A 26,107-nucleotide genomic window follows, 5' to 3' on the forward strand; every position below is an offset into this window, starting at 1 on the left:
GTTCAAAGCTGTATCACCAAATATGAGCTAATATGAAAGATTTTTGTTTGTCGCTTTTCACTAAATATTCAACAACTTTTAAATTGTTTACAGTTACAGTAGCACCTTGATTATCCAACCTCAGATCATTCGTCTCTCTGGGTCATCAACCATGTCTATTTGCGCTTTTAGCTTACCTCAATAATTTTAGAAACCTCAATAATTATTCTTGTATGCCAATGTAACATTTGACTAATGAAGATATTCCCATCTTAAACTATGTACAGTAAAACCCAGGTTAACTGAAATGGGGGGGGGGGGAGAATAACAATTTTGTATAACAAGTTTTCATTTAATCCAAAAACAACTAAAATAACCTATTAAGATGGGTGTTTCTGGAAAATGAATTAAATATAAACCATTTCTGTACCTTATTTATACGAGTATTTGGGGATGGTGACAGGAAGGAACAGGAGATAGCAGTTGGTGAGAGGGGGGGCGAGTCATCTCGAGGACACGTTATTCACCCAGTCAGTTGCTAAAGCGATGCATCCTGACCAGAGTGTTGGCGCAGTGTTTTGCTGTTGAATATAAACTATTTTGCTCTGTAATTTCTATACGCATTATTTATTCATGGAATCGTTTCAGTAGACCTGAATTCGGTTAACTGGGGTTTTACTGTTCTTAGACTAAATTATTGTCATCAATAATAAACTTACAACAAACATACATTTATTTTTTATCCTTTTTTGGCAATAAAATATATTTATTTTACAAGCAAAACTTTACATAAAGTAGAAAAATATCACCACAACAAGTAAACTCCACACCGAAGTAACAACCTGGAATATTAATCCAAACTATCAAATATATTTAACATATATTACAGAAGAATTACATAAAATACATTACACAACACTTCAATTACTTATTAATTATAATATTTAACCACTGTATGATACTGATCATCTGAGATTGTTGTTATGAGTGCTTGTGTACATTATATTGTCTGTACAGATGGTAATCCGATTCAACACTGTACTTTTGCACTTTTAACTCGCAATGATGTTAGACACTAAAACACATAAAAATATGTTTCAACACTAATCGAACTGGATACTATTACACACTGCACTTCATATGTGGTTTGTTTTAGTTTAACTGCACTGACCATGTAAATGTAACATCTTTATTCATTAGTAATATATTAAGTAGTGTGAAATATTCAGTAACAATGTATATTAGTATAAATACATAATTATAAATATACAATTTTGATTTAAAATATATCCATATTTTTAGGTATACAATTAAACACTTAAATTTGTAAAGTAACAGCAGCTAAAACCTTGTTACAGTGTGAATGAAGTTTAAACTCTGTTCTTAAACATCTTTAATAGCATATAACAGTTATTGTACTTTTTCTTTTATAAAACTGCAGGATGAATTCTTGGGTTTTGAAAAATCTATGCTTGTCGGGAACAAAAGCAAAGAGCAGCGATTTGCCTGCTCCTTCATCATTAGATTTGCTGAATCGGAAAAGTTTTATTAATGTCTACAGACACTCAGAGTAAGTCTCATCTTGCTGGATAGTCACAAGGCCGGCATTCCCCTAACTATTAATTCTGGCAGCAGCAACTCACTGAGTGCACGGAGAACTGTTTTTGTTGACCTAGACGTGAACATGCAGATGGCAGGTTATTCTAACCAAATTAATGACATGAGAGGTTTTTATATTTGAAACAGAAAAAATACACAAGAGCCGGGGTGTATACAAAATTTAACGTTCCCTCTCACTTGCATTCAAGCGTCAGCTGATTTGCTTGTACATGGTGATTGAAAACACCATTTTCTCTGTTTCAATAAGTTAGGTATTCTACACAATAAAAAGGATTTAATAGGCACTTTGGGTTGTGTGGAATATCTTACTGTATATATCGCTGCTTTAATTTATAGGTAATCGTTCAACTATGTATCAAGAACAATTCATTTTACAAATTCTTCCTTTCATCAGGCTAATAAGATTGACAATAGTTTCCCAAAATGTGCACAAAATGATTTATATATATAAAATGCAATATGCTCTTGCTTAACACTTGTTTACTGAAGACAGATTCTTCACAGTAAAGCTAAAATATTGTAAAACAAATTTAATTTTGTTAACTTTTTTTAAAACAGTATTGACTGGAAAACCTTGATAACAGTCATGACACTGGCCTTATAAGCCTAACAACTAAGATTTACAGTCATGTTTCTCAGAGTACTGGACATAAGAAATTGGTTGATTGTAAGACAACGCACAGCTTTATCCTCATTGTGTCCTGATCACGTGATAATAGTTCCTGCAGCATTGGGGTGAACAGACTTCAAATTACCTTGGTATGATGATCATGGAAAATAAGAACAAGTTTATAATGTATTAAATGCTTTAAAAATTGTTTATTAGAGGGAGTGTTCTTAGATTGATGGTCTCACTTAGCTTTAGAGGTAAGTTGAATATATCAATATCTTTTAAGAGTAACTTAATAGAACAAAACTTGAAACTAAATCAAAACCAAAGTATGACATTTTATAATATGTTTTTTTTTTTTTTTTTTTAAATAGATTTTTAACAATCTAATGTCAACTTCAAATAGTTAACTTAATAGCTATAGCTTAATAGTTAACTTGAGGTCTCTTGATGCTCAAACTATTAGCTTTTATTCCCAGTTTCATGTTGTATTTGGATTGGACCTGTCTCATAAACCTCAAATCTCGTGCTTTCCTGGAAAAAAATAAAAACATTGTAAGAGTTTTGTGGTAACAAGTTTGATATTATCACAACAATTCTTTGTAAACTATGAAATTTAAGATACATGTATCAAATAAATATAAATAAACGTTAAAAAGTTAATTGTTTTAAAAACACAAAAACTAATAAAACAAAATTACAAATAAGGAATTGTTTATAATATACATTATTTCAATGATTATTAAACTACACTTTCTGTGGTAGTACATAATGATTTTTATAATACTAATTAACCCTGGAAGCGTCTATAAGCATTTTTGTAGGTTTTACAGGGATTGTATAAAAGATCTTTATTTAGTATATGCATAAAGTGTTATATATAATTTTTCTTGTTAAGAATCAGAAAATAAAGCTACATATTTTAAAGTAAAAATAAAAATAAATCTATTTTGTACAGTATATATTGTATTTATTATTTGACATGTGAAAAAATATATTACAACAAATATCCGCATAATAATAAAATATAAGATGTTTCAAAACTCTAAAATAGCCAAATTGTAGGAAACTGAGTTGTGGACACAAAAATTTATAGTATTGAGGGGCTTAGAAGTAAAAGTGGAAATAACTTTTACGTTTACAGAGAAAACAAGCACAATGGCCAATGTTTGCTCATTTTCAGTTGCTTAGCAACACAATTGAATAACCACAATGAAATTGACTCTTGTGTCAATGAAGTTAATGTGTTTTTCTACGTTTTTATGATGTTAGCTAATGTAGAACGGTGTATAAGTCAGTTTTTACTTTGAAATTAATAAAAAAGAAAATAAGATACAACACTTCTACTTCAGACTCAACAAAGTCAGTCATGTCAGACTCCATTGGAATGTCACAAATTTCACTTTGATCTACAAGGATCACCCATTCTGAGGTATTATATAATCAACTGTGTATGATAAAAATTTGCTCAGTTTGGATATAAAAAGCTTCTTAACAAAGAACAAAATTATTTTGTACAGACAACAATCTCTTCTAGACAGAGGTTAACAAAAACTCATTATAGGAAATCCACACAGATTGTCAACTAGAAACAGGATAAAACAAAATCAAAGACCATTAACATTAAAAACTCATAGGCAGTTGTAACAATGCTTTTAGGGGGAAAATACAAATCGATCCTATTGGTGTCAATTACACTTTGGATGTTACGTGACCGACACTAAATGGGTCGATTGATTACTTCCATGGTTAAACATAAAAAAATACTTGTCTTTGAACTTTTTCACATAACATGCAGCCATATTTTTTACATTAACAATATTTATAATTTAAAGTGAATAAAAAAATATTAATAACTTAATAAGGAATATTTTGACACAAATAAAGTATTTACATTTAAGGTCTATAGTTCTATTACAGTACTTTGCTAACATTAAAACAACTTTCAAGTTGTATATTGGCAAGTATAATAAAGATTTTTAATACTTCCATAATTGCACTGTTACTTAAAATACACTCACAATCACTACACAACACCTTATTAACTTTAAAATCATATACATTTTAACATTTCATCACTGTACATGAGGTAAAAACAAACTATTAGACGATACAAATTTTAGATGAAGCAAGCAATGGAAATAAGAATAATCAGACTAATAATGCTCAGCAAATGAAATTATTTGGTTAGTTGAGGACCTCTTAACAACATCCAGCAGAAACTCGGCAAACTAAATTTAACAGTAGATGGTAAAACACAGACCATAAATACTATATACCTCGTTATAAATCAATCAACATCACCTAACCAGTATGTAAGTCTACATCAATGAGTTTAATTAGGAAATCCAAATGAACAATGTGAGATGCATATTATAAAAAGAACTATTTGGAAAATATTTAAGCAGGGGTTTGCTAAAAGAGAACTTTCCTCCCCCACAGCTGGCAGATTTGCTGGTGATAGCAAAAGCCAAATTTAACATTCTATCTGTTCCACTATTGAAACCTGCTGGTGATTTCTATTATGGCACTATGTTTGTTCATCAGATTTTGAAATAATGTATAGAGCAACATGGAAATATCAAATTTTGTATTTAAAAAAATATCTACCTGAAATCTTTGACTTGGCACTGAAGGTAAACTTATGTCTTATTTGTATTGAATTATACTACTACTATATCAAGTAACTTAACATAACAAAACCCTAACACCCTTGTACATTTATTTTAAAATTAGATTACCAAATGACTACTTAATATATAGTTCATAAAATTATAGACCTGTAAAAGCAGCACACGGAGATAACACATTTCAAACTGTAAAATTCTCTTAACATTAAAGTCACATACAACTGTATTACTCTCAGCTAGTGATTACTATATAAATATAATTAGGTAGCTTAATTATATTTATATATTATAATTACTATATAAATAAAAACACAAATATAATATTTGTGTTTTTAGGTTAAAATGATTTTTTAAACAACTTTAAAGAAATCACGCTTTTCATTCTACAAGTTTTATGTTAATCTATTACTATGTTACCATCTCTATATGCCTTACGATGAACCCATGCAACTAGCAACCTTGAATCAACTAAAATAGCGTACTATGCGCTATTTGAAAAGTCATCTAAGGTATGGATAGCAGCATGGGGAAGCACAACAAAACTCAACCTTTCAAAAGTACTTAAAATTTTTTTTAAATCAATACATTTAATGGGCAACCTAGAACCTAGAGAAAGTTGTAGAGCTACGTTTAAAGAATTGAAAATACTTACGGTAACATCCCTTTACATAATAGAAACAATATTGGACTGCCTAAAAGAGACCTTCTTCGAAATGGTGACCTCCATGAGCATAATACAAGACATGATCAAGACTTCCCACTACCTCTTCAAAGAACAGCCTTATTTGAAAAAAAACCTACCTACGCTGGGAAGAAACTCTTTAATGCTCTGCCAGAAGAAATCAAGAATAATCAAAATAATCTCAAGAAAATGAAGACAGTAATGAAGAACTGGTTACTGCAGAGAACCATCTATACAATAGAGGAATTCTACTCTTGGAGGCAACTCAATTAAGACCACTAATACTTTTTATAATAAGACAACTAATAACTATGTATATCTTATTTTCATTGACGCTACTTGTAATCTTAAAGAATATCAATAAAGAATCTCTGATTTCTGTTATCATAATAATAATAATTTATTCTCTTTTTCGTTTTGAAAATGGGAATAGCTTTTGCAATTTTTAATTTATCAGGGAATACTCCTGAGGATAAGCTTTTGTTGGAAGTTTTAACAAGAACACGTGCAATGATATCACTAATTGATATAATGACCACTGAAGACACATTGTCTTCACCTGTTCATTTCCCTATTTTTAAATTATTTATTAGATCAATTATTTCTTGATTTGAAACTGGAGAGAAAAACATAGATTTAATAGTACAGTTTTTATTTTTGAAAGTTTTATCATATATTCCATTGTAGTCATCATTAATTGAAAGTGACAAGATTTGTTTTGAGTTTCAACAAAAAAGAATTTAACTGATCTGCAATCACAGTTTTTATCACACAGTAACTCTCCATCTACATTCTATTCAGTTTTAGACTTTTGTTCTTTTTTTTTACCTGTAATACTTGTTATTATTTCCCACATCTTATGAGAATCCTGTGACTTATTATTGAAAAATTTACTGTAATACTTTATTTTCACTTCTTTTATCAATTTATTCAATTTGCTATTAAATGTATCCGCAATTTTGCTTTAAAGTGGTAGTACTATTAACTTGGTTTTTTTAGTTTTCTATATAGTTTTTCCTTTTGTTTCAAAGCAAGACACAGGTTATTGGTGATCCATGGTTTCAGTTTTCTCTCCATTTTCTTTTACTGTTCTAGATTTATGTATTGATGAATTTTGAATACTTGACCTTAAAATGTCCAAGAAAGTAGAAAAAACGACATTTACATCTTTGATCAATAAAATACTGTTCCAACTAATCTATGCTACAAGTTTACGGAGCAGATCATAATTTATTAGTTTTTTAGTTCCATTTTTTACATTTTCCTCTATAAACAATGAAAAGCACACGGCTCTGTGATCTATTACTAATGATTCCAAAACTGCTGACTGCTTGGTTAAAATACTGTTTGTTTTGATGAAAATGTGATCAAAATATGCCCCTCTTTGACTTACAGGGTCAATACATTTATCAATATTGATTTGGGACTCTGAACCATTCATTAAAACACTACTCAAATATTCAACACATTTTTCATTTGATTTTAAATTAATATTCATGTCACCTATTAATACTAGTTTTATAGGCACTATTTTCTAACCAATGCAATAAACCATCCAAGAATACACTTTCCAAATCCTGCCATCTATATAAACACAAAATGTTAATACTTACATTATATGGTAGCATACATGTCAGTAAAAGACCCATTAATGATAAACACCAACTACTCAATAAAATCCCTCATTAATTTAAATAAAACTATGATACTACTACAACGATTTCCTCTGCCTGCAGAACCAAATAACATTGTAACCAGGTATGATGATAAAAGCCTTGTCTTTACTCTAAATCCAGGCTTCTGTTAAAACAATTATATCAAGGTTTATAACCAAACTATTTAAAAATAAAAAACTATCAAAGTTTTTATTTAAACTACAAATATGTTGATGAACCAAGATAAATTAATTGTTGTTATTACAATACACATGTTAAAATCACTACTGTAAATCAATTTTCCATTGTTTAAAATGAAACTTTAACAGAACTTGTTCAGTATGTGAACAAACTTATAATTATTGCAAGGTTATTATTAAAAATGTGTGTTTATTTTTGTATTTGACAGATGAATTAAAAATTAATTTTAAATTACGTTTCAATTCTTCTTTAACATTTAACCCTCCAAGTGATAGCGGCTCAGACCGAGCCGTTAGGGACCCCGTCTCAATCGATAACGGCTCGGTCCGAGCCGTTCGTGAAAAACGACGTAAAATAATAACTAGTATCGGAATTCAGCTATATTTTATACTAAACGGTTTAGAAAGAGTTCCTTTACTTGATACTCTATGTCGTATATTTTCAAGCAGATACAAATAAACATTATATGGAACTTGTTGATGAAAAGTACATTTTTTGGCAGTTTTCGATTTGTTTATGCTGGTGAAAAACATATTCAAAATCAATTTTCATGTAAATATAAACTACAAGTGTTATACATCTTTGTGTTCAAACTTAAATTGTGAATCTTTTGTATATAATGAATTTCAAATATGTTACTATGGAAATTGTGAAAAATAGCCTCAAAAATATAATTTTTTATTGGAAAAATTTGTTTTTTCAAGGTCATTAGTAAATAATACAATGAAAAAAATTTTCTTGGTAAATTTTTCTGTATCATTGCCATTTAGTACATATTATAGTGAACATTTTAATATATAATATGTTATATTTCAGGTATATTTGATATGTTTTATGAATTAAAACAAAAAACACTGCGCATCATCATAAAAAGGCCTATCACTGTAGAGTAATATGAGTATCACTTGGAGGGTTAAATTACTATGCAAGTTATACGGAAGAAACTGAAAAATAATTCCGATCTGGGCATTGGTTCTTTTTCTTACAAGAATTTTACTCTTACACACTGATAAGATTATTCTCAGCTGCTACCTGCTTGGTTTCTCTCAACAGGCCTCTATAGACAGTTAGGTTTTCAACAAAGTACAGTCTTACTGTTGAAGTTCCCACTATGTCTCTTGAAATCAAGTAGCCCCCTTACTCTTCTGAAGCAAAAAATTTCTTAAGTTTTTATTCACAAACTATATTAAAATTGGATCTGATGCCTTCCTGTTGTGATTTCTGCTTGGTAATCTGTGCACTGATTTTATTTCCATTTAGTTGTAGTCTATTCCAAGTTCAGTTCTTGAGCAGTTTTCTTAACTGGCTCATCAAGCTTTTCTCCCGCAATTTACTCAACACCAATGAATTTCCAAAGTGACACCTCGTTCATAGTGTTCAAATGTATTGAATCAAGTAACTATCCAATTTAAGTCTTCCTGCTACTGTTTGTTTTAAAATTTCAGTTTTGTAACTTCCTCAGTCAAATCTTTATTATCTTGACTTACTTCTAGTCCATTAACTTCAACCTGGATTTCATCTTACTGCCTGGATTGAAATTCAACTAACTTAATTCTTTTACTTGAGTTTTCAAATCATCTAAGGTATTTTTAGATGATGGACCTAAGGTCTATGGTGTTTAATTTTTGTGCAATTTTACCTAACATTTTTAATTGACTCAGTTTCCTCATTTTCATCAGACTTGAGATGAAACACTATTTGTACTAGACAGACTACCTGAAATGCTTTTACATTTGTTACAAGACCACCTTGGCTTATTCTCTTGAGATAAAGCTCTACACTTCAACACTCTGAGAAAGTTTATATTCTACAAATGTAGCACATTCACATTGAACAGCAATATTCAGGACACAGTGACCACAGGTAAACATTTTCAACAAAACACACACAGACAGAATGAACAAACTAAACAGCTCCCAACTGCAGAGCAACCTACAGTAGATTCTTACTGCTTCCAGTCTAACTGATAACTGACATAAGAAAATTATGTACTTAAATAATCGTAATTTTAAATTCATATAACAGAAAGGGCTGCATAAAACTCTTAGGTCTCAAAATCTGTAAATCCAGCATTGCCTAGTCCAACCTTTCCTCACATCTTGAATCTTCTCTTTACCTCTGTGTGTGTCACCACAGTTCAAACTATTGGAAGTAAACAACCAAAGATTTAAGTGTAGCATGACCAAAATTACCTTGCAACAGCATTCTTGTCAGTTTCGGTCCATCCAAGAGCTTTATACTGGATTAGAACGGGTTTGATACTTTTCCTGCATGCCAAAATTATACGGTTTGGATTTTGCCTGAAAAAAAAAAAAGACAAAAGGTTACATAAGTCTTGAAACAACATCCACAATGAGGTAAATTGCAAGGTGATCCAAATTAAGTTGATTTCAGAGTGCCAACATACACCCTACCAAATGACTTCTTTCCTGTCTAGAGTTCAACATTATACTTATATAATAGTTGCATGCCAAGGCTCCATAGAACCGGAAATTATATAAATAAATCAGACGATATCTTTCTCGACAGTGTAAAGTCCCTCAAGCATTTATTTTTAAAGTAAAAATTTGTTGATGTTAATTTATTTTTTTATTATTGCTTGATTTATGATTATTGTTATATTTCTAGTTTTCTTTTATATGGCTTTGTTGTTTCTATTATTATTTTTACTCATGTTTGATGTATGATATAATTGTTACTAGTTTCAATGAACGTTTTCCTTAAATTTTATAAGATTACATTATGTATTGCCATCTTGTACATTATGATCTGTTGTATAATGGTGTTTACCGTGAATAAATAAACACACAATGTTATACTTTCCACTAACACAAGCGTCACATGATACATGGGGGTTTTATGCTGTTAATTTGACTTATACAATAATAAAATATTGTTTTTAAAATTTAATAAAACACTATGAAAATTACATTAAAATAAATTTACTATTGAAAATATACAAGAAAGCTTATAAATTGGTCAAATTGAATTTACTTTCTCCAGTTTCATACCAATCTTTGAGTTTCTTAAGGTTATTTTATGACAGTTCTATTAAAGTGAAGTTTAATCCTACAAATAAAAGAAAACCAGATAATTACGTGGTTGCATAGTACATAAAAACTTCCATATGAAACTAAAGTAGATGAAAGATGTTTTTCACAAACAAGGTTGGTTTAACTGTTAGTTTTCATTTATTACCTTATTCTTACTGTACTCCTGACAAATTATAATTTTACAACAGTATCCATCACAAACAAACAAGTTTTTTAAATATTGTATTAGAATACAAGTTTTGTTTAGAAACAAAATCTTTTTTCTTAAGCAGGCCAATATTTCATTTCTATTTGTGTACTGTCTATCGTGTTATCTGTATTGTGTTCATGAGTTACTCAAGAATTGGTCTTGGGATGTTATGGTGTTTTTGGATAAGATCATGATTATCAATGATATAATGACTCATTATCAAAATGAAACTTCATGATTGATTGTGTTCACATTATCGTTACAGCTGCTTACAATTATTTTAAAGTTACATGATACTTGTTAATCTATATATATAAAAAATGAATGTTTGTATGTTTGTCCTTTATGGAATCATGAACTATTGGACCGATCATGATGAAAATTTGTACGTATATGTATTTTTCCACGGAGAAGGTTTATAAGCTATGCCCATCCCTTTCCCGATTCAGGATTCCGCCCCACTGGTTACAGAAATACCCATAAGAAATGCATTGCAGCAAACATATGTTAACGTCTTTTCAAATTTTTAATCAGCTGTTCTTTGTAAACATATATGACACTTATAGTTTTAAAGCATAGAGTAAGCTTAAGAGAAACGACAAATTTTGTTTAAACTGTTTTTGCAATCACTGTTAAACATAGACTTTACTATCCAGATAATACAATTCAAATTTGACGTAAAAATTCACCTTTAACTGCAATATTTATTTAATATAAACCATGCTCATGCTTGATCAGAAGAGTAATGCAGATATCATAATTACTATCTTACGTTGGCTACAAATATAAAGAATGTTATAAAATCAACCTTAGTTGTTTTTTTTGACAGAAGTATGGTTCTCAAAACTCCGTGTGTACATATTCTCTCTCGATCGAGACAACAAAGCAAGCTCAATCGTGGCATCGGAGATATAACTAATTTAATCTAAAATTTATTATAGTAAAAAAAAAAATTTACTAAGTAATATAAGGACTTCGGTTCTTAAGATTTGCGTGCGAAGCCGTGGGTAACAGCTAGATAGAGGCAGGAATATGGTACATACCTTCATAATACGCCCAAGAGGCTCACGATGGAACGACTATCAATTATCTCAGCAATGTTTAGAATGTGATAGAAAAAGAATAAGTGAATATAGTGTACTGTTTTCAACGGGAAATTGCGTGCGAAGCCGCGGGCAACTTTTGCAAAAAATTATTGAAATGCGCAGCAAAGCGCGCCGGGCCCGCTAGTATATATATATATAGGAATGTTTGTGTGTTTGTCCTTTATGGAATCGTACACTGTTTGACCTATCATTATGAAAATTTGAATGTATATGTACTTTTCGACAGAGAAGGTTTATATGCTATACTCATTTATAAAACTCACCACGAGGTGGCGCTGCAAAATATAAAAGTTTTCAAAGCGCCCGAACCTTATAAACTGCATTACGAGACAGTTACGTATATTAATTTGCTAAAGACTATTAGAATATATGTTTGTATATTATATGGTTGAACTTAAAGCTTGACTGTTAGACCGCTTTATAATAAAATACATGTACGTGTATAATGGCTATATACTCGTAATAAGCATACACAGATTTTCTTGATCGTGACAACAAGGCAAACTCTACATCGGTGTTGGAAATATAATGCACTTGAACCAGAAGTGCAAATACATAGCCAAGGCTTACGTAAAGCGTGCGAAGCCGCGGGAAACAGCTAGTTAAGTTATAAAGATACATAGTGTTTTAATGAAACGATAATATACTGTAAGTTTTGATTATTGTTGGGTGCCTGTATTGTTATATGGTTAAATAGCAATAGTGAAGGTTGCTGCCAGTAGTTACAATATCACTTCCGAGTCAGTGTGTCGCTTGCTGCAATTGATTTCGTGTTTCCATTTCTGTTGGTGAACTAAAGCTTACCTACTTAATCGGAGCTTGCATTGAGGTACTATCATTGAGTGGTGTTTTTCTAAATATTTTCGCCAGAAGTGCATCACCGAAGCTCGCACTTCTGGCCAGAGGTATGAATGATGATCAGTATTTTCCGTACCAAATTATCATCTAACCATTATTCAAATACCATATAAATGACCATTTAATTATTTTTGAACAATAATGTTATTCAATACATTACAAAAAGCCACAACTAATTGTAAATAACTGTAATTAAAAATTTTGAATTTGTGTAGTTTGAGTAATTCTAATTAATAATTTGGTACCTTGATTCGATTGTTATGGTGGTCGCTTACTATACTGCAACCCAAAAAATATCGTGTTTAAAAACACTTAAATTGCACCTGTACTGTCGGTAACAAATAAAAAAACTCAAGATGTATCTATCTTAGGTAACTGACAAACATTCTAAAGCATGAGATGGACATGTAGTTCGACTATACGTTGTATTTACTATGAGGAATTGAGACTTGCTGTTATTATCACTCAGAAACAGATGATTGCCGCCTTTCCAGGTGATTTTTAAGGTGTAATACCAATTCTTTCCATAAATTCAGCATGAAAGACAGCAACAGCTCTAAATATAACTTTAGCTTCTCAGATAGACTACCAAACGATTTAGTGACAATAAAACCTACCTGTAATAACGCAAAAGAGACCTATGGCCAATGACTGTTCCAGAAGGAAGGACGAGTTGAGAGTCTTCATCTTCAATGACTGGAATTTCCACTTCATCATCTAATCCACTGCTATTATTTACAAAATTGTCAGGATAACTCGAGCTGTAATCGTAATAATCTGAGTACTCTAACAATGCCTCTCCTTCATGGAGCATTTTACAATGACCTTTATCAATCATGTGCTGTTGTGCAGCTTCAGCTGAGTGAAAAGCTTTTCCACGATCATTACACCAAAGACACATGTAACCTTGAATAATTTTTTCACCTAAGTAACACAACAGCCTTTTCATGTCTGTGACATATTCAATGTCAGGCACAAAAAATGAATGAGCCAATGTCATGTGCTTTAAGTTTTTCATCATAGCCGCACTATGATGTTTACAAAATAGACAATCATTCCTTAAAATTGGATTGTTATCACTAAATTCCTCATTCCATTCATCAGAATCAACTTCTTCAATGTCAGAGTCATCTTCAGATGAACTAGATTTTGAGGCAATTCTGCATGGTACAAATTCAGTTTTCACAGTATGAGAATTATCACTTTGGGTTGAATCCTGCTGTAGCTGTTCAACATCTTTGTCTTCGTGTGATTTCTTTCCAAGTGCTAAATGTTTTTTCGATTTTAAATGATTTTCAAATGATTTTGAAGAATTAAATGATTTGTGACATACTTTACAATAAACCGAGTCATTCTTTTCATTGGCTTCGTCTTGTTCACGCTGCAATAAAACTCGGAGTTTAAAGTCTTCGGCAGGGACAGGTGGCAGATCTGCAACTTTTCTTTTAAGGTTATAACGATGCCAATCAGTTTTATAATGTTGTCGTTGGACTTCAGAGTCAAAAAATGCAACACGACAAGTAATGCACGTAAATTTTGAACTCATAATGAACTCCTTTCAAATTCACAGCTTCACGAGTAACAAAATCTCACAGCTCACTTAACCTAAACACAGAATTGCTTCACATTTCACAGATTACAACACCAGTCGGCAGTCACTAGTCACCAACACAAAAAAACGGGACTTCCCATCAGTTAATCAGCGAACACCCGAGTCCACATGACAAGTGATCGTGCTCTTTTCTTCTTCCATGGTATCTTGAGCTTTGGAATTTCCATGTACCCGAGTTATAGTATATTGTATTTTCGCTCTATAATTAATTTTTAGATTTTAAATTAATTCGCCTATGAAGTGGTATTCTGTGTTATCAGATTTACTTAGGTTATAAGAGTATGGTTTCACATTGATTATTGTTTAACATTCATTTCTCATTTGCATAGTGTTTTTGACAGTAATGACTTGGGAAATGTATAAAAAAAAGAAATGCAGTCACGGGACTGACCAACAGAAGTGATTACTTATTGTAACGGGCTGTGGATATGTATCTTGAAAAAGTTTGGTTGCTAATTATGAAATGGTTATTTTTTATACTTTAAACTAATATTCGACACTCAATTCTGTAACATAAAAAGTTGTATAATCTCTATTAATTTTATACGTATTTTTGTAATATTTTTTACATTTCACATATTACAATATTAAAACTGACTTCAAAATATTAAAGTAATAAATATTTATACTTTTGCATTGTTATCGTTTATATCTTTAAGAATACCTACCGAATTTATGTTTAACTTGTACAAAAGTTAGGTCTCTAACATAGTTATAGGACAGCCTAATTAATGCAATACGCCTTCAAGATCTAAAGTGAAATATAGATACAATATTGTGAAATACTGTTTCATTTGTGCAGTCTACTATAATTTCCAAGTCATAGTATACAAATATGTTTTAAGCGTTCCTATTTAACATTTTAAAACCAAGACTCCTTTTGTATGAACTACAAAATATATACTATATGCTACTATACGATACTATTGCCTCATACAATATCTTCTCTAGCGACAATCTGTGTGTTATTAGATACAAAAAATAAATTGATTTACTTCGGTGCTAAATCACAACTTATTATCTGTTAAAGGTATGCTAATACTATTATGTAGAATACCATCAGTTAGCGTCCTTATCAAATTTGTAACAACTTGGTTATAGATACACAGAGGTCCCCATACAAGATATTGCTACTTTCCTGAACATACCATCACTCAGTTCTAGACGCTGTATTCAGGATGTGATGTTTCTCTACCGTTTGATCAACGCTGAGTTGGACTGCCCTGACCTTCTAGAAAAAATGAACTTCAAGGCATCGTTTGGAACCAGAGCCATGAATTCTTTCACCAATGTCGCAGCTTCCTCCTCTTATGCAACAAAGGCCCAATGCTGAGGATTCAGCGGCTAGGGAACAACATTCCATCCAACCTCGACATCTTTAACACATCCAAATCTGCAATAAAAAGCCGGCTTGCATCACTGTAGCTGTTATTATTATTGGCTCGTCTCTACGCCTACCCTGCATGTGTTGTGTCTCAGTCTTTTATTTTATTATTGTTTTTCAAAACTGTTACCTACGTAATAGTTCATTTCTTGTTTTGCATCGTTCTTGTTAAGCATCTTTCTTTGTTATTGTTATAATATTTATCTATCTATTGTTACACATTACTTGTAATCTATTTATACTTTCTTGTTATGCATCCTACAATTCATATCTATTTGTTTCATTATGTATCTATTGTTTTGTTCACTGGTTGCATATTCTATTGTTTTTGTCTACTAATTAGTTTCTTTGGTCAATTATTATGCATGTAGATAAAATTGAAACTTACTTGTTAAAATGGTTATGCCGTTGAAATAATAAAAATAAAATAAAACTTCTTCAATATAGATTTCTGTTTGTCTTCTTTAATAATCTAAAATATGTATTGTAATCAAATATATAATATCTTTTAATATTCAGTATTTTATCCAGTGTGTCATGACGTTCCTGAGATTTATCTTTTGTTTATGGTTATTTCGCTGAATTTAATTATTTGTAGTATTCACATTAACTTGTTATAAAATATATTCAATGCTCTTTGTACTTCTTCTAGATATTCTACCTCTTCAAAGGTAATATTTATCTGGATCACTCGACATAACGTGTCCAGCCGGTTTCAGTTTAGAAAAAAGCTTGGGATATAATTTGTCAGTAAAGTAAAGAATATTGGTCCAAATCATTGTTACCGGTCTTTCAGGTAGCGAGCCAGTAATGCGATACTCCCAAATGCCCATAGTTTCCATTTTGTTTATACAAGTAGAGAGTGGTGTATGCAATCAAAGGCCTTACTAAGATTTCCAACAATAAATGATCAAATTACCTTGTTCAAGTTGATTGATAACGAACTCCATCAGTTGAACTATAGCCAGTGGATCTTTCTTGTTAGAAGCCATCTTATTTAGTCAAATAGTTATCACATTTGAGTTGTCATCAATTGGGTTATCAGCTGGGACAGTATGGTTATTTAAACAACTTTGGATATTGTTTGATGAATAAGTATTGGTATGTAGGTTTCTACTGATTTTATTTTGCCTTTATGTTCGTATGGTTACAACATTTTTCAAGTTTGAATTTCATTGGAAAGACATATTGTAATAATGGCAGGTAGATTAAGTAACATGAAGGAATATCTTTCTTCATTGCGGTGTTTCAGTAGCGAGGGCGACAGTCATCGATACCTGCTGATGTTTTTTTTTTTATTTTTGGAAATGTGACTGTGTACAGTTCTTCTTCCTGTGTAGTAGGATGAGGGATGAAATTAGACACAATGCCATGTAGTCTTTCTAGCTAGGTTGTCGATTGTTTGTGGTCTGGCCAGCGTTACAGAGAATGATGTCAAGTATTTTTATCAAAATAAATTTTACATTGTTTAGATATTGCAAAAGTTCGTGGGTCAAACTAGCTGTGAGTTTAAGTAGTTCACTCTTTTTGGTGTCTGCACCTTTCATGGTTTATAATCTCCCAAATAAATCTTGCGTGTTGTATGAGTTGGCAAAGGAGGTGATTGTTTTCTCGGTTCTACTACGAGTGTAGAGGTCGTACGCCTGTTTTGGCGGCTGTTCCCGCTTCGTCATCCTTCTGCTGGCAGAAAGTAAGTAGCATTTGCTTGTTCTTTAATATCCAGTGCTCTTAGAACACAGCTGTGTTATAAAAATGTTACCATGGTTCTAAATGAAGCAGATTTTTAAAAACAATTCAGGCTCTGTGAGAATTATGTATTGGTTCAAATGAACAAAGGTGAATTTTTTGTTTAGAATATTTTCTGTGCAGAGCCTTGCATTATGATCCAAGAAGTCAGTTGTAATTAAATGAACATAATAATTTTGCTTGTATCAACGTTAGAACACACAAAACCCGTCGATAAATTAGAATTTAGAGTTAGACTAGTGGTTGAGATCGATCGTTCCTAATGATATTTATAACTGGCCGAGTCTGTTTTTAAAGTACAATAAAAACAGAAAACCTATCAACTCTGTTATCACCCATGATTACGATGGGGCATTTTCCAGTGTGAACAAGGTTCTGAGCGCTAGACAAGATGTTAAAGCTTTCACTTGGTGGTCTATAACCTCCAATTATATAGATATTTGCTTTGACAATAGCCATGTATAGACGTAAGATTACTTACAAGGCAATTTGTAAAATTCATTACTTCGTTCCCCTTTGCTTCGTTAGGAAATATCACCACAACTCCTTTTCTGCAGGGGCCCGAGAGAATTTTCTGTTAGGTTATTGGCTGGCGGTCTAGTACTTATCTGGAAATCCGATCAAAATAGGAAAGTTCCAAAACTCCTCTGAGATAACGTACGTTTGTAAAGTATGTTTAATGCAAATAAGAATTAGGAATGGATTCGATGGAGGTAACTAACTTCTTAGAAACAGTATTTTATTTCTTTAAAATGTCAACTTAATGGCTTATATAAAGAAGAGATGTTTTAGATTTATTACAATTCTAAATAATATTATAATCGTTAATTAATAATTATGTATAGTAGTTGTGAGTAATGTCTGTATATTGTTTAAGAATGATTCCGGAGGTAAATTGTAAGGTTTGCCTCGTGGAAGAACAAAACAGTAATTTTTTTAAATCCTTTTATAAAGACATGATAATAGCTGAGAATTGAGTGAGAAGCTTGAAAGATATTTTATTTATTATTTTATACTCTATGCAAGATATAAACTAGTCTCAGATTTAACTAACGTCATATTATATTCTGCAGGTATGTAGATGAAAACATCTAGTCAGCTGCTATCGCTTTATTGTTAGAATTGAGAAGATTTGAAAACTCACACACACACAGTATCCCTAAATTATGGTGTATTTTAAAATTTAATAATGATTAGGCAAATAACTAAGTATTTTACACAGACCTTCCACAGGAATCGGCCAAGCCGTTCTCGCTTTCCTAAGTACAAACAAATACTGCATGGTGGTTTTGGAGAACGCAACGGTGGCTCGTACGTTCTGGAGATGGAAACTTACCCTTTCAAAGAAGAGGACATCCACGTACAAGTAACTAAAAATGAAATTCTCATCGAGGGTAAGATGGAAGAAAGACTAGGAGATGACTTCATGATGTACGTGTTCACTAAAAAGTGTCGTCCACCGAACGAGGTAGATGTAACCTCCATCGAGTACAAATTCGAAGGAGACAGGCTAATTTTATCAGCTAGGACTAATAAATAGATAAAGTTTTGTATGTAACAAATCTAAAAAAAAAATATTAGACCATTTTTGTTAGTAATAATAAATTATATCCCACAAAATACTAACTTGCCTAAGTATGTATGTTTAGCCAATGATCTACTTCTTCGGACATTGTAAAAGTTTATTAACCGACATTATTCTACCGATATGAATATTTATGACACCTTGGTGTAGTTTGTTAACTGTCTTTACTCGTTAGAGTCACAATACTCAACATATAGCTGTGAGTTAATTACGATAAACTATGATTCATTTTATTTTTTATCACAATCTAAATCATGAGATAACATACGAGTAGAGAATAACAGCTCATTTAAACCAGCTCTCGAGCTAGAGACCTACAACCTATGAGTTTTTGAAAAAAAGATTAAAAACCTATTAAGAACCAGGATTTTTGTAATTGAGCCCAAATAGCTAATAAAAGAAGACATGCATTGCTCAATACAAGATTATATATGAGGTAGCTTATTACTAATTCCACATTATGGCAATAATATAATTTTGTTAAATATACAGGGTGTAACAAAAATGTTAAGCTGGCTATGCATTTTCAGATTCTATGTAGGATTCTAAGCTATAAATAAAGAATATGTTTTCTAATTACTAATTAGTTTAACACTTATACGTCGTTGTTTTTGTGAAAATAATTTTATCTTTGTTGTTATCTTTACGATTGTTACAAAACTTGGTAAATGGGTCCACAAAAAGTAGCAGATTAGAAAAAATGTTAAATTAATTGTAATATTTGAAAAAATGGCGGCATTTAATTTTTGTTTTATGGAATATCTAATAAATCACTATTTTTACCAACATTTTATAAGGCATAAAAAGTTTTAAATAACTTTTTTTTCTAAAACACCCTATTTTTAAAACTGATTAAGACATAACTATTTTATGGAAGGTTTCGTATTACACGTACAAAATGCATGGCCCATAAATTGACAGAATCTGTACAGATATTACAGATAAACTCTGAAACTAAATATTGAACCTTTAACATCTAATAAATGTAAACATAAACGAATTAACATGTTTTTAAGATCAGTTTGAAATTGAAAGTGTTACGGAAAAAATTTATTAATGTTAAAAGTTTAATAGACAGTGTCATAATTGCATTCTAATAAAGTAACAGCTGGTTTAAATTACAGCTGTTGAAATAATGTCAAATATGGGCCATTTATTTTTCATGTATAATACAGTTGTTTTAGCTCAACTGTGTGAAACTGATTTAAACTAAAGAGTATGATCTCGTACAAGTTTGGGTAACATTAAGTACTAGATCCCACTCGTTTCATCATTGATATTAACATGCTCAATCATAAAAAAAAACTAAGGTAATTCCATTTTAGGGGATAAGGATAGGCCTAATAGCCACAGAAAGTAATTTTTGAGAAACATGAATGTTCCATTTCTAATAGGTTTGAATTTAACTTCAGTTACAAAAGTTGATGATACAACTTTTTTCATGTTTGTCTTTTTTATATCAATAAAATAGAGACAGTGTAATAAACCTTTGCAAAAAAAAATTAAAACCACTTTGTATTCAAACTACAAAATTGGTTTTGCAAAAACGACAAAAGACTGAAATTAACCATGGGTAATCGTATATTCTGAGAAAAACGGTGGCTAACGATCACACTATAAGAGATTAAGTAGATTTATATTTATTATTAAATCAGTTATTATGTTAGCTTATATCAAGTGGCAATAAAGTAAACAAATACACAAAATCTTAAGTAGTCTTCGTATTGAAATTTACTTAGGTTTACTCAAAACTGAGTTGCCGCAAAGTTTAAATAATAAAACATTCATCCCACAGGATTACAGAGGCGTTACAAATGCATAAAATCCTGGAACTTTGCCATACATGTAAATAGATTTTGGAATTCTGTGTTGTAAGTGTTGAGTCATTAGGATCTGAAGTTTACACTGTATTACATTTTCTTACTGCTGTTTGCACGTTATATGCGTATTTCCAGTAAATATTTCTGAAAATGAATTTTTTCAAACACATTCCAACTTCTTCCGATTTAATTCCCAAGGTGGTCGTGTTGATAAAGGACAGGATTAGGAGGAAATTATGATAAGTTTGCACTCCACGAAGGAAACAATATGTCTTGGTTGCAATCAATATCGACAGAGTTCAGGTTTTGAACGCGATTTTTTTATTTCGTCCCTCAAATCATCAGCGTCACACATGCTGCCTCTTAATGCTGTACAACCTTTCAGCCTTTGTTCTATGAAAGCAATTATTATATATTTTTTCTTCGGATATGTTTGTTTCAGTTTCTTCAGAAATAAATGTTTGGTTCAAATAAACCTCAATTTGTTTTATTTTGAATTTTAATTCGTCTCATTGACTACAGAAATCCATTCGCGGAAAACAGAAACTTCACGTTAAGTTTCATAAGAAATCTTCAAATATGGTTTGTTTTAGTCTAAATGTATAGTTCATGCATTTCGTCAATGCTTAAGTATTTCCATCTAAATACGTTTTTGAGCTGTCATGCAGGCTGTAGTAAGACTTATATGGCTCTTGAACGGCTTTTATGATCACTCAAATTTCTTGAGGTTGCCACTTTTACTTTTTGAGGTGTGTTGTACGCTTCCTAAATTTGCATCACCACTTAACTCTTGCAATGGAACATTTAAAAACGTTTAGAATAAAATTCAGAAATGGTTTAACATAGATATTCTGAGATATGTTGTTATTTTAAATTTTTACCTTTCCGTTTACATATATTGGACTATTCCACTCTAGTTTATGCAGGGCTTGAATATTTATTAATTTGGTTTAGATTATTGGAGGGATAAAAGTAAGTAAAATACATTTGTTTAGTTGTAAAATATTGTATATTTTATACAATAAATAATAAAAGTTAAACAAACATTAAAGAAACCTTTTTTTAAATTGTTTGTTCATTTGATGCATTTTTAAGTTTTAATTATAAACATCATATAATTATAATAAATTATAAAACAATTGTTTATTTATAAGGTCAAATTCACTGAACACTCATTTGCTGATAGAATTCCATAAAAACAATTGATTTCCTTTGTAATGCACACAGGTACTTTCCATTAAGTGCAGTAGATGAAGGATTTCCTTGTACATCCAGGAGTTTTATTGTATCTTGAATTATATTTCAAGTCTTGGAACTGTAGGAGATGAGTTTTCCCATAAAACCTGACATCTCAATAATGTGCTTCTTTTAACTTGGAATAGTCCGTGGCGATGTGTTGAAGGTCTCATTTTATGTCTGGAATTTTTCTACTAACAACCAGACATTCTTCCACACACTGACGAAGAACAATCAAATCAAGCTCTTTTGATTTTGGAATATTCAAATGTTAGGCAGCATTTGAATGTTCTAACAAAACATTAGTGATAGACAAATCTAAGGCATGAGTAAACATCCAAAGATTCCATTTGCGGCCACTAATGAAGGTTATATAGATAGAAAGGAGAAAATCAACTTTGTCTACACCTCCCATGCTAAATTTATATCTTTGGACTACTTCAAGTCTCTCAATATTAATATACGTTTCCTTGTCTTATCTAACCTCTTGCATGTATATGTTTGTCCAGCGCCAATAAAATTCGATGACATTTTTGTACAATATAGTTATCTCTTTACATTGTGAGAATAATGCTATCGTTGCTTACAACGTGTTCCAAAACACCTTTGTCTTTCTTTTTAAAATCTATCATCAGTGGAATGAAGTTTGAAAAATCTTTCAATACGAGCAGTGCCTCAACCATAAATGAACTTGCAATTGGAAACTTAAAGGAGCAAGGAGTCTATGATGTGAAACAATTATCGAAAACTTTATGGATTTTGGGCCTAGTAGTTCGTTCACACAGTTGTAATACAACAGCTGCTCCTTGCCCTTATTTACTAAGTACAGAATAAAATTTTGTTGTAGAACCTTGCTTTAACAGGAAGTCATTCACCATCCCATTTTCTCCAAAAGCATAAATATCTTTACACCCTACTTTTTAGGGTTTTTGTAATATACTGTTTGACAGTGAATTGGTCTTTTATGGTTCCCATTTGTTCAACAAAACACACATGTTGAGTTCTAGATACAGGATCTTGCACTTGTTCCAAATACAGTCATACGAAAGACACACTTTCCAAAAACTATCTGTGTTGTAGGGAGGAGTTTAAGTGTTTAAAAATGCACACTTGTAGTGTAATCGCTTCAAAGTCCTATTTGCACGAATAATACGAATCACAAACTTTGGATCACAATAAAGGCTCACACGAGGGTAGCTCATATTTCCTATAATCAAACGCATACTTTAAATTTTTTTATCTAAGTTTGCGGAAAGTGTGGAATATTTTCTGCTGCGTATAAAAATTTATAAAACTTGCAGTTTTATACCAAAATACATTAGATAAATACTTTTCAAAATACTGAGCAGGGTTCAATAACTTAAATATATTTTCTTGATGTGTGTTATAATATGTATAATGTACTGTCTCAAATTTTTCAGTAGGTCTTCATATTATACTGTTCTTTGCCACCAGACTATATTTGCAAAAATACTCATCAACAGTTTCTTTTAGTCTGGCAACCACAAGTGATATGTTCGTTACGTTCAGGTTCAAGAGGCAAGTCTCAGTTGGAGGAACTTCAATAACCATAGGCTGCTTAACTTCGGCATGATCTGATAATTCATTATGTTCTCGATTCCCAAATCATTGGCCAATGGCTGAACACCGAGTAGGATTATATCAATTAGTACTTCAGACAATTCTAGGTCTTGACTTGTATTACTTACATTTAAAGTAGGCTGAAGGTAACTTACATTCGTCTTTAGTACGATCCGCTCATCATCTGTAATTAATTTATTTTCTTCTTGACTTTTTTTAATATATGTATTCTCATAACTTTCACTATGATGTGTCACAGCCTCTGTTAACAATACCAAATTCAATTTAAAATATAATAATTTACTGAAAAAAATCATTTAGTGAGGCCTCATAGATGGGATATGTAGTTGCTTACCCAATGAAATAAATAATTACGAGTCAGAAGCACATTTCTTTTTAATAAAAGAAACGGAAATTCTTACCTGCAACACATGCCAACTCGTCATATTCTTCATCAACATCTTCAATGTCTGGTGCATTTCCATCATGCAATAACTCTAATAAATCTTCATAATTTAACAATTTTCAAGACATCTTTGTTATAAGAAACATTTGTAAACTAATATGTATCATTAGATACTAAAAAACCATCAGTATTATGTCTCGGCCAATAAGAGACTTCTCAACATCAGCTACAATAGACATGAAGAAGACGGATCTATCAAGAAACATCTAACTCTTGCACCCCTTTGAGTGGTATAGTCCGTTCACAGGGACAAGGTTTTGAGTACGCCTTAATGCTTACAAAAAAATAAAACATTTTAAAGCGGGAGTTTTTAAAATTTATAAATCCTTTTTTATACAAAAATATGTTTTAAAACAAAAATATATATATTTTAAACAAAGAAAAAATTAATAAAATGTGGCCAACCATGGAGTCAGTAGCAACTCAATGTTACCTACGTTTGTGAGAATCCGAGTACTGTAGTTGGAAATAACTCCCAGAGAGTGTGCTACTATTCCGCAGTATTTTCGAGCATCTCTTTCTGTTGGTGAAACAGCAAACTAAAATGGAAATAACTAAATACAGTTCTTTTTTAACAAATATAAATACATCGTTTCTGTAATGGGACAAAGCCACTGAAAGGGTTAAATACGCAACTTTTCATTATAATCAGACACGATAGTCAAGTAATGAATAATATCACCTTTATTTAGTGATTTTTCTGTAAACTACTTTAATCGTTTGCTTTTGCAAGTGTCCCCAGTTTCTAAAGTTTGGTACCTTACCGTTTTTACTGACCTCAGATAGTCTGACAGCTTTTGTTCTTTTTTGTACGCTGCTGCAGTACACAGGGCTCTTCTTTAAACCATAATTTCAACAACATTAGAAAATTTAAAGAAAATACTAAAATAGGTAAACAGTAAAAAACGAAACAAGACAAATCGCGATCACAGCCGTCCAACTGAGGAACTGACAGGCAGTTGTATGTAGGCTATAGTTTAAAAGATGACATGTGCGGTGGTGTTTCCATATCACTGATGACCAATAGCTTAATATGACACCACGGTTTTGGTCATCACAGACTGTACGTTGTCTGCAAAATGGATTAATAAATCCAATTAAAATATGTAAGTTTAATTCTTTACAAAAACAGCTGGCCAATAAGAAGTTTTCGGATGTAATTACAGCAGTTTCTCTTCAATTTCAATGTACAACATAACAAATAAATTAAAGCCAACTTAACCTGTTCAACGATTTACAGATTTCTTCTACATGTTAACATCTTAGTTGAATGAGTTCAATGGCCACATTGATATTTTAACATCGGTGTAGTAATTCTAATGTACATTTTAAAATCACAATTTCCACCTGGAGGTGTTTAATTCAACGAGAGATTAACACATTAAAAATGTACCAGACAACCAACACCAAACATATAAGTAGCACAAAAAATACCTCTACACACTAAATGTGGCACTGAAATAGTACAAAATATACGTAAAAATGTAGGCAAATGAAGATTTATATTGGGTTATCAGTTAACTATATGTGTAATACTTTGCAACTTAACTATTCTTTCGTCGAGTATGGCTTTGACGCGGTCATTGCCATGTTTTATTGTTTCCATAGTTTTAACGTGAATATTTAAATTTTATGAATAAATAAAAATTAATTACTACATATTCTGCCAAGAGCTAAGCTCGAGACCAGCTGGACAAATATGGCCATTTTTGTTTTAAAATTAACCAAACATTTTTGTTTAATTGATGTCTAAGTAAAGTTCTTGTTAAGATATAAAATAGACAATTAATTAATTATCTTCATGTGATTAACAGTGATAAGGAAATGCATACTTGAAACATCTGCATTATTTGTTAATTTGTATTCAAAGTAACCTCAAAAAGGAGCTGCAAGGTTTCATGGATAAAACTTGCTCTCAGCAACCAGAGGTAAAATTAATGACTGTCCTGGATGGTGATAACACCATATTTCTGTTTTATCCTCCTCGGACCCATACATCCCCTGATAATAATTTTTTGAAACTAATATGATTTTTTGGTTGCAAATAAATCAAGAAACTCATATTATTTTTTCAAAATTTTTATTTAGCCCTC

At 31.3% G+C, this 26,107-nt stretch overlaps 1 protein-coding gene across 1 annotated transcript; it reads right to left on the minus strand.

Annotated features, from left to right (window-relative positions):
• Nucleotides 1-689: 689 nt before the first annotated feature.
• Nucleotides 690-14,328, minus strand: LOC124357308 (zinc finger protein 622). The gene is made up of 3 exons (XM_046808977.1): nucleotides 13,202-14,328; nucleotides 9,570-9,677; nucleotides 690-2,743 (listed from the first exon to the last, which is right to left on the minus strand). The coding sequence occupies exons 1-3, from the start codon at nucleotides 14,128-14,130 to the stop codon at nucleotides 2,635-2,637; spliced, it is 1,146 nt and encodes a 381-aa protein (XP_046664933.1). The 5' UTR covers nucleotides 14,131-14,328; the 3' UTR covers nucleotides 690-2,634.
• Nucleotides 14,329-26,107: the final 11,779 nt, after the last annotated feature.

The sequence above is a fragment of the Homalodisca vitripennis genome, chromosome 3, assembly GCF_021130785.1.
Source record: "Homalodisca vitripennis isolate AUS2020 chromosome 3, UT_GWSS_2.1, whole genome shotgun sequence".
In the NCBI taxonomy this organism is placed as follows: domain Eukaryota; kingdom Metazoa; phylum Arthropoda; class Insecta; order Hemiptera; family Cicadellidae; genus Homalodisca; species Homalodisca vitripennis.

Excerpts from the sequence above, each read along its gene's own strand:
- LOC124357308 (XM_046808977.1), bottom strand. The coding sequence starts at position 14,130 with ATGAGTTCAAAATTTACGTGCATTACTTGTCGTGTTGCATTTTTTGAC. Across the intron at positions 9,678-13,201 it reads TCTCTTTTGCGTTATTACAG|GCAAAATCCAAACCGTATAA; the intron begins GTAGGTTTTATT and ends TTTTTTTTTCAG. Across the intron at positions 2,744-9,569 it reads GACAAGAATGCTGTTGCAAG|GAAAGCACGAGATTTGAGGT; the intron begins GTAATTTTGGTC and ends ATTTTTTTCCAG.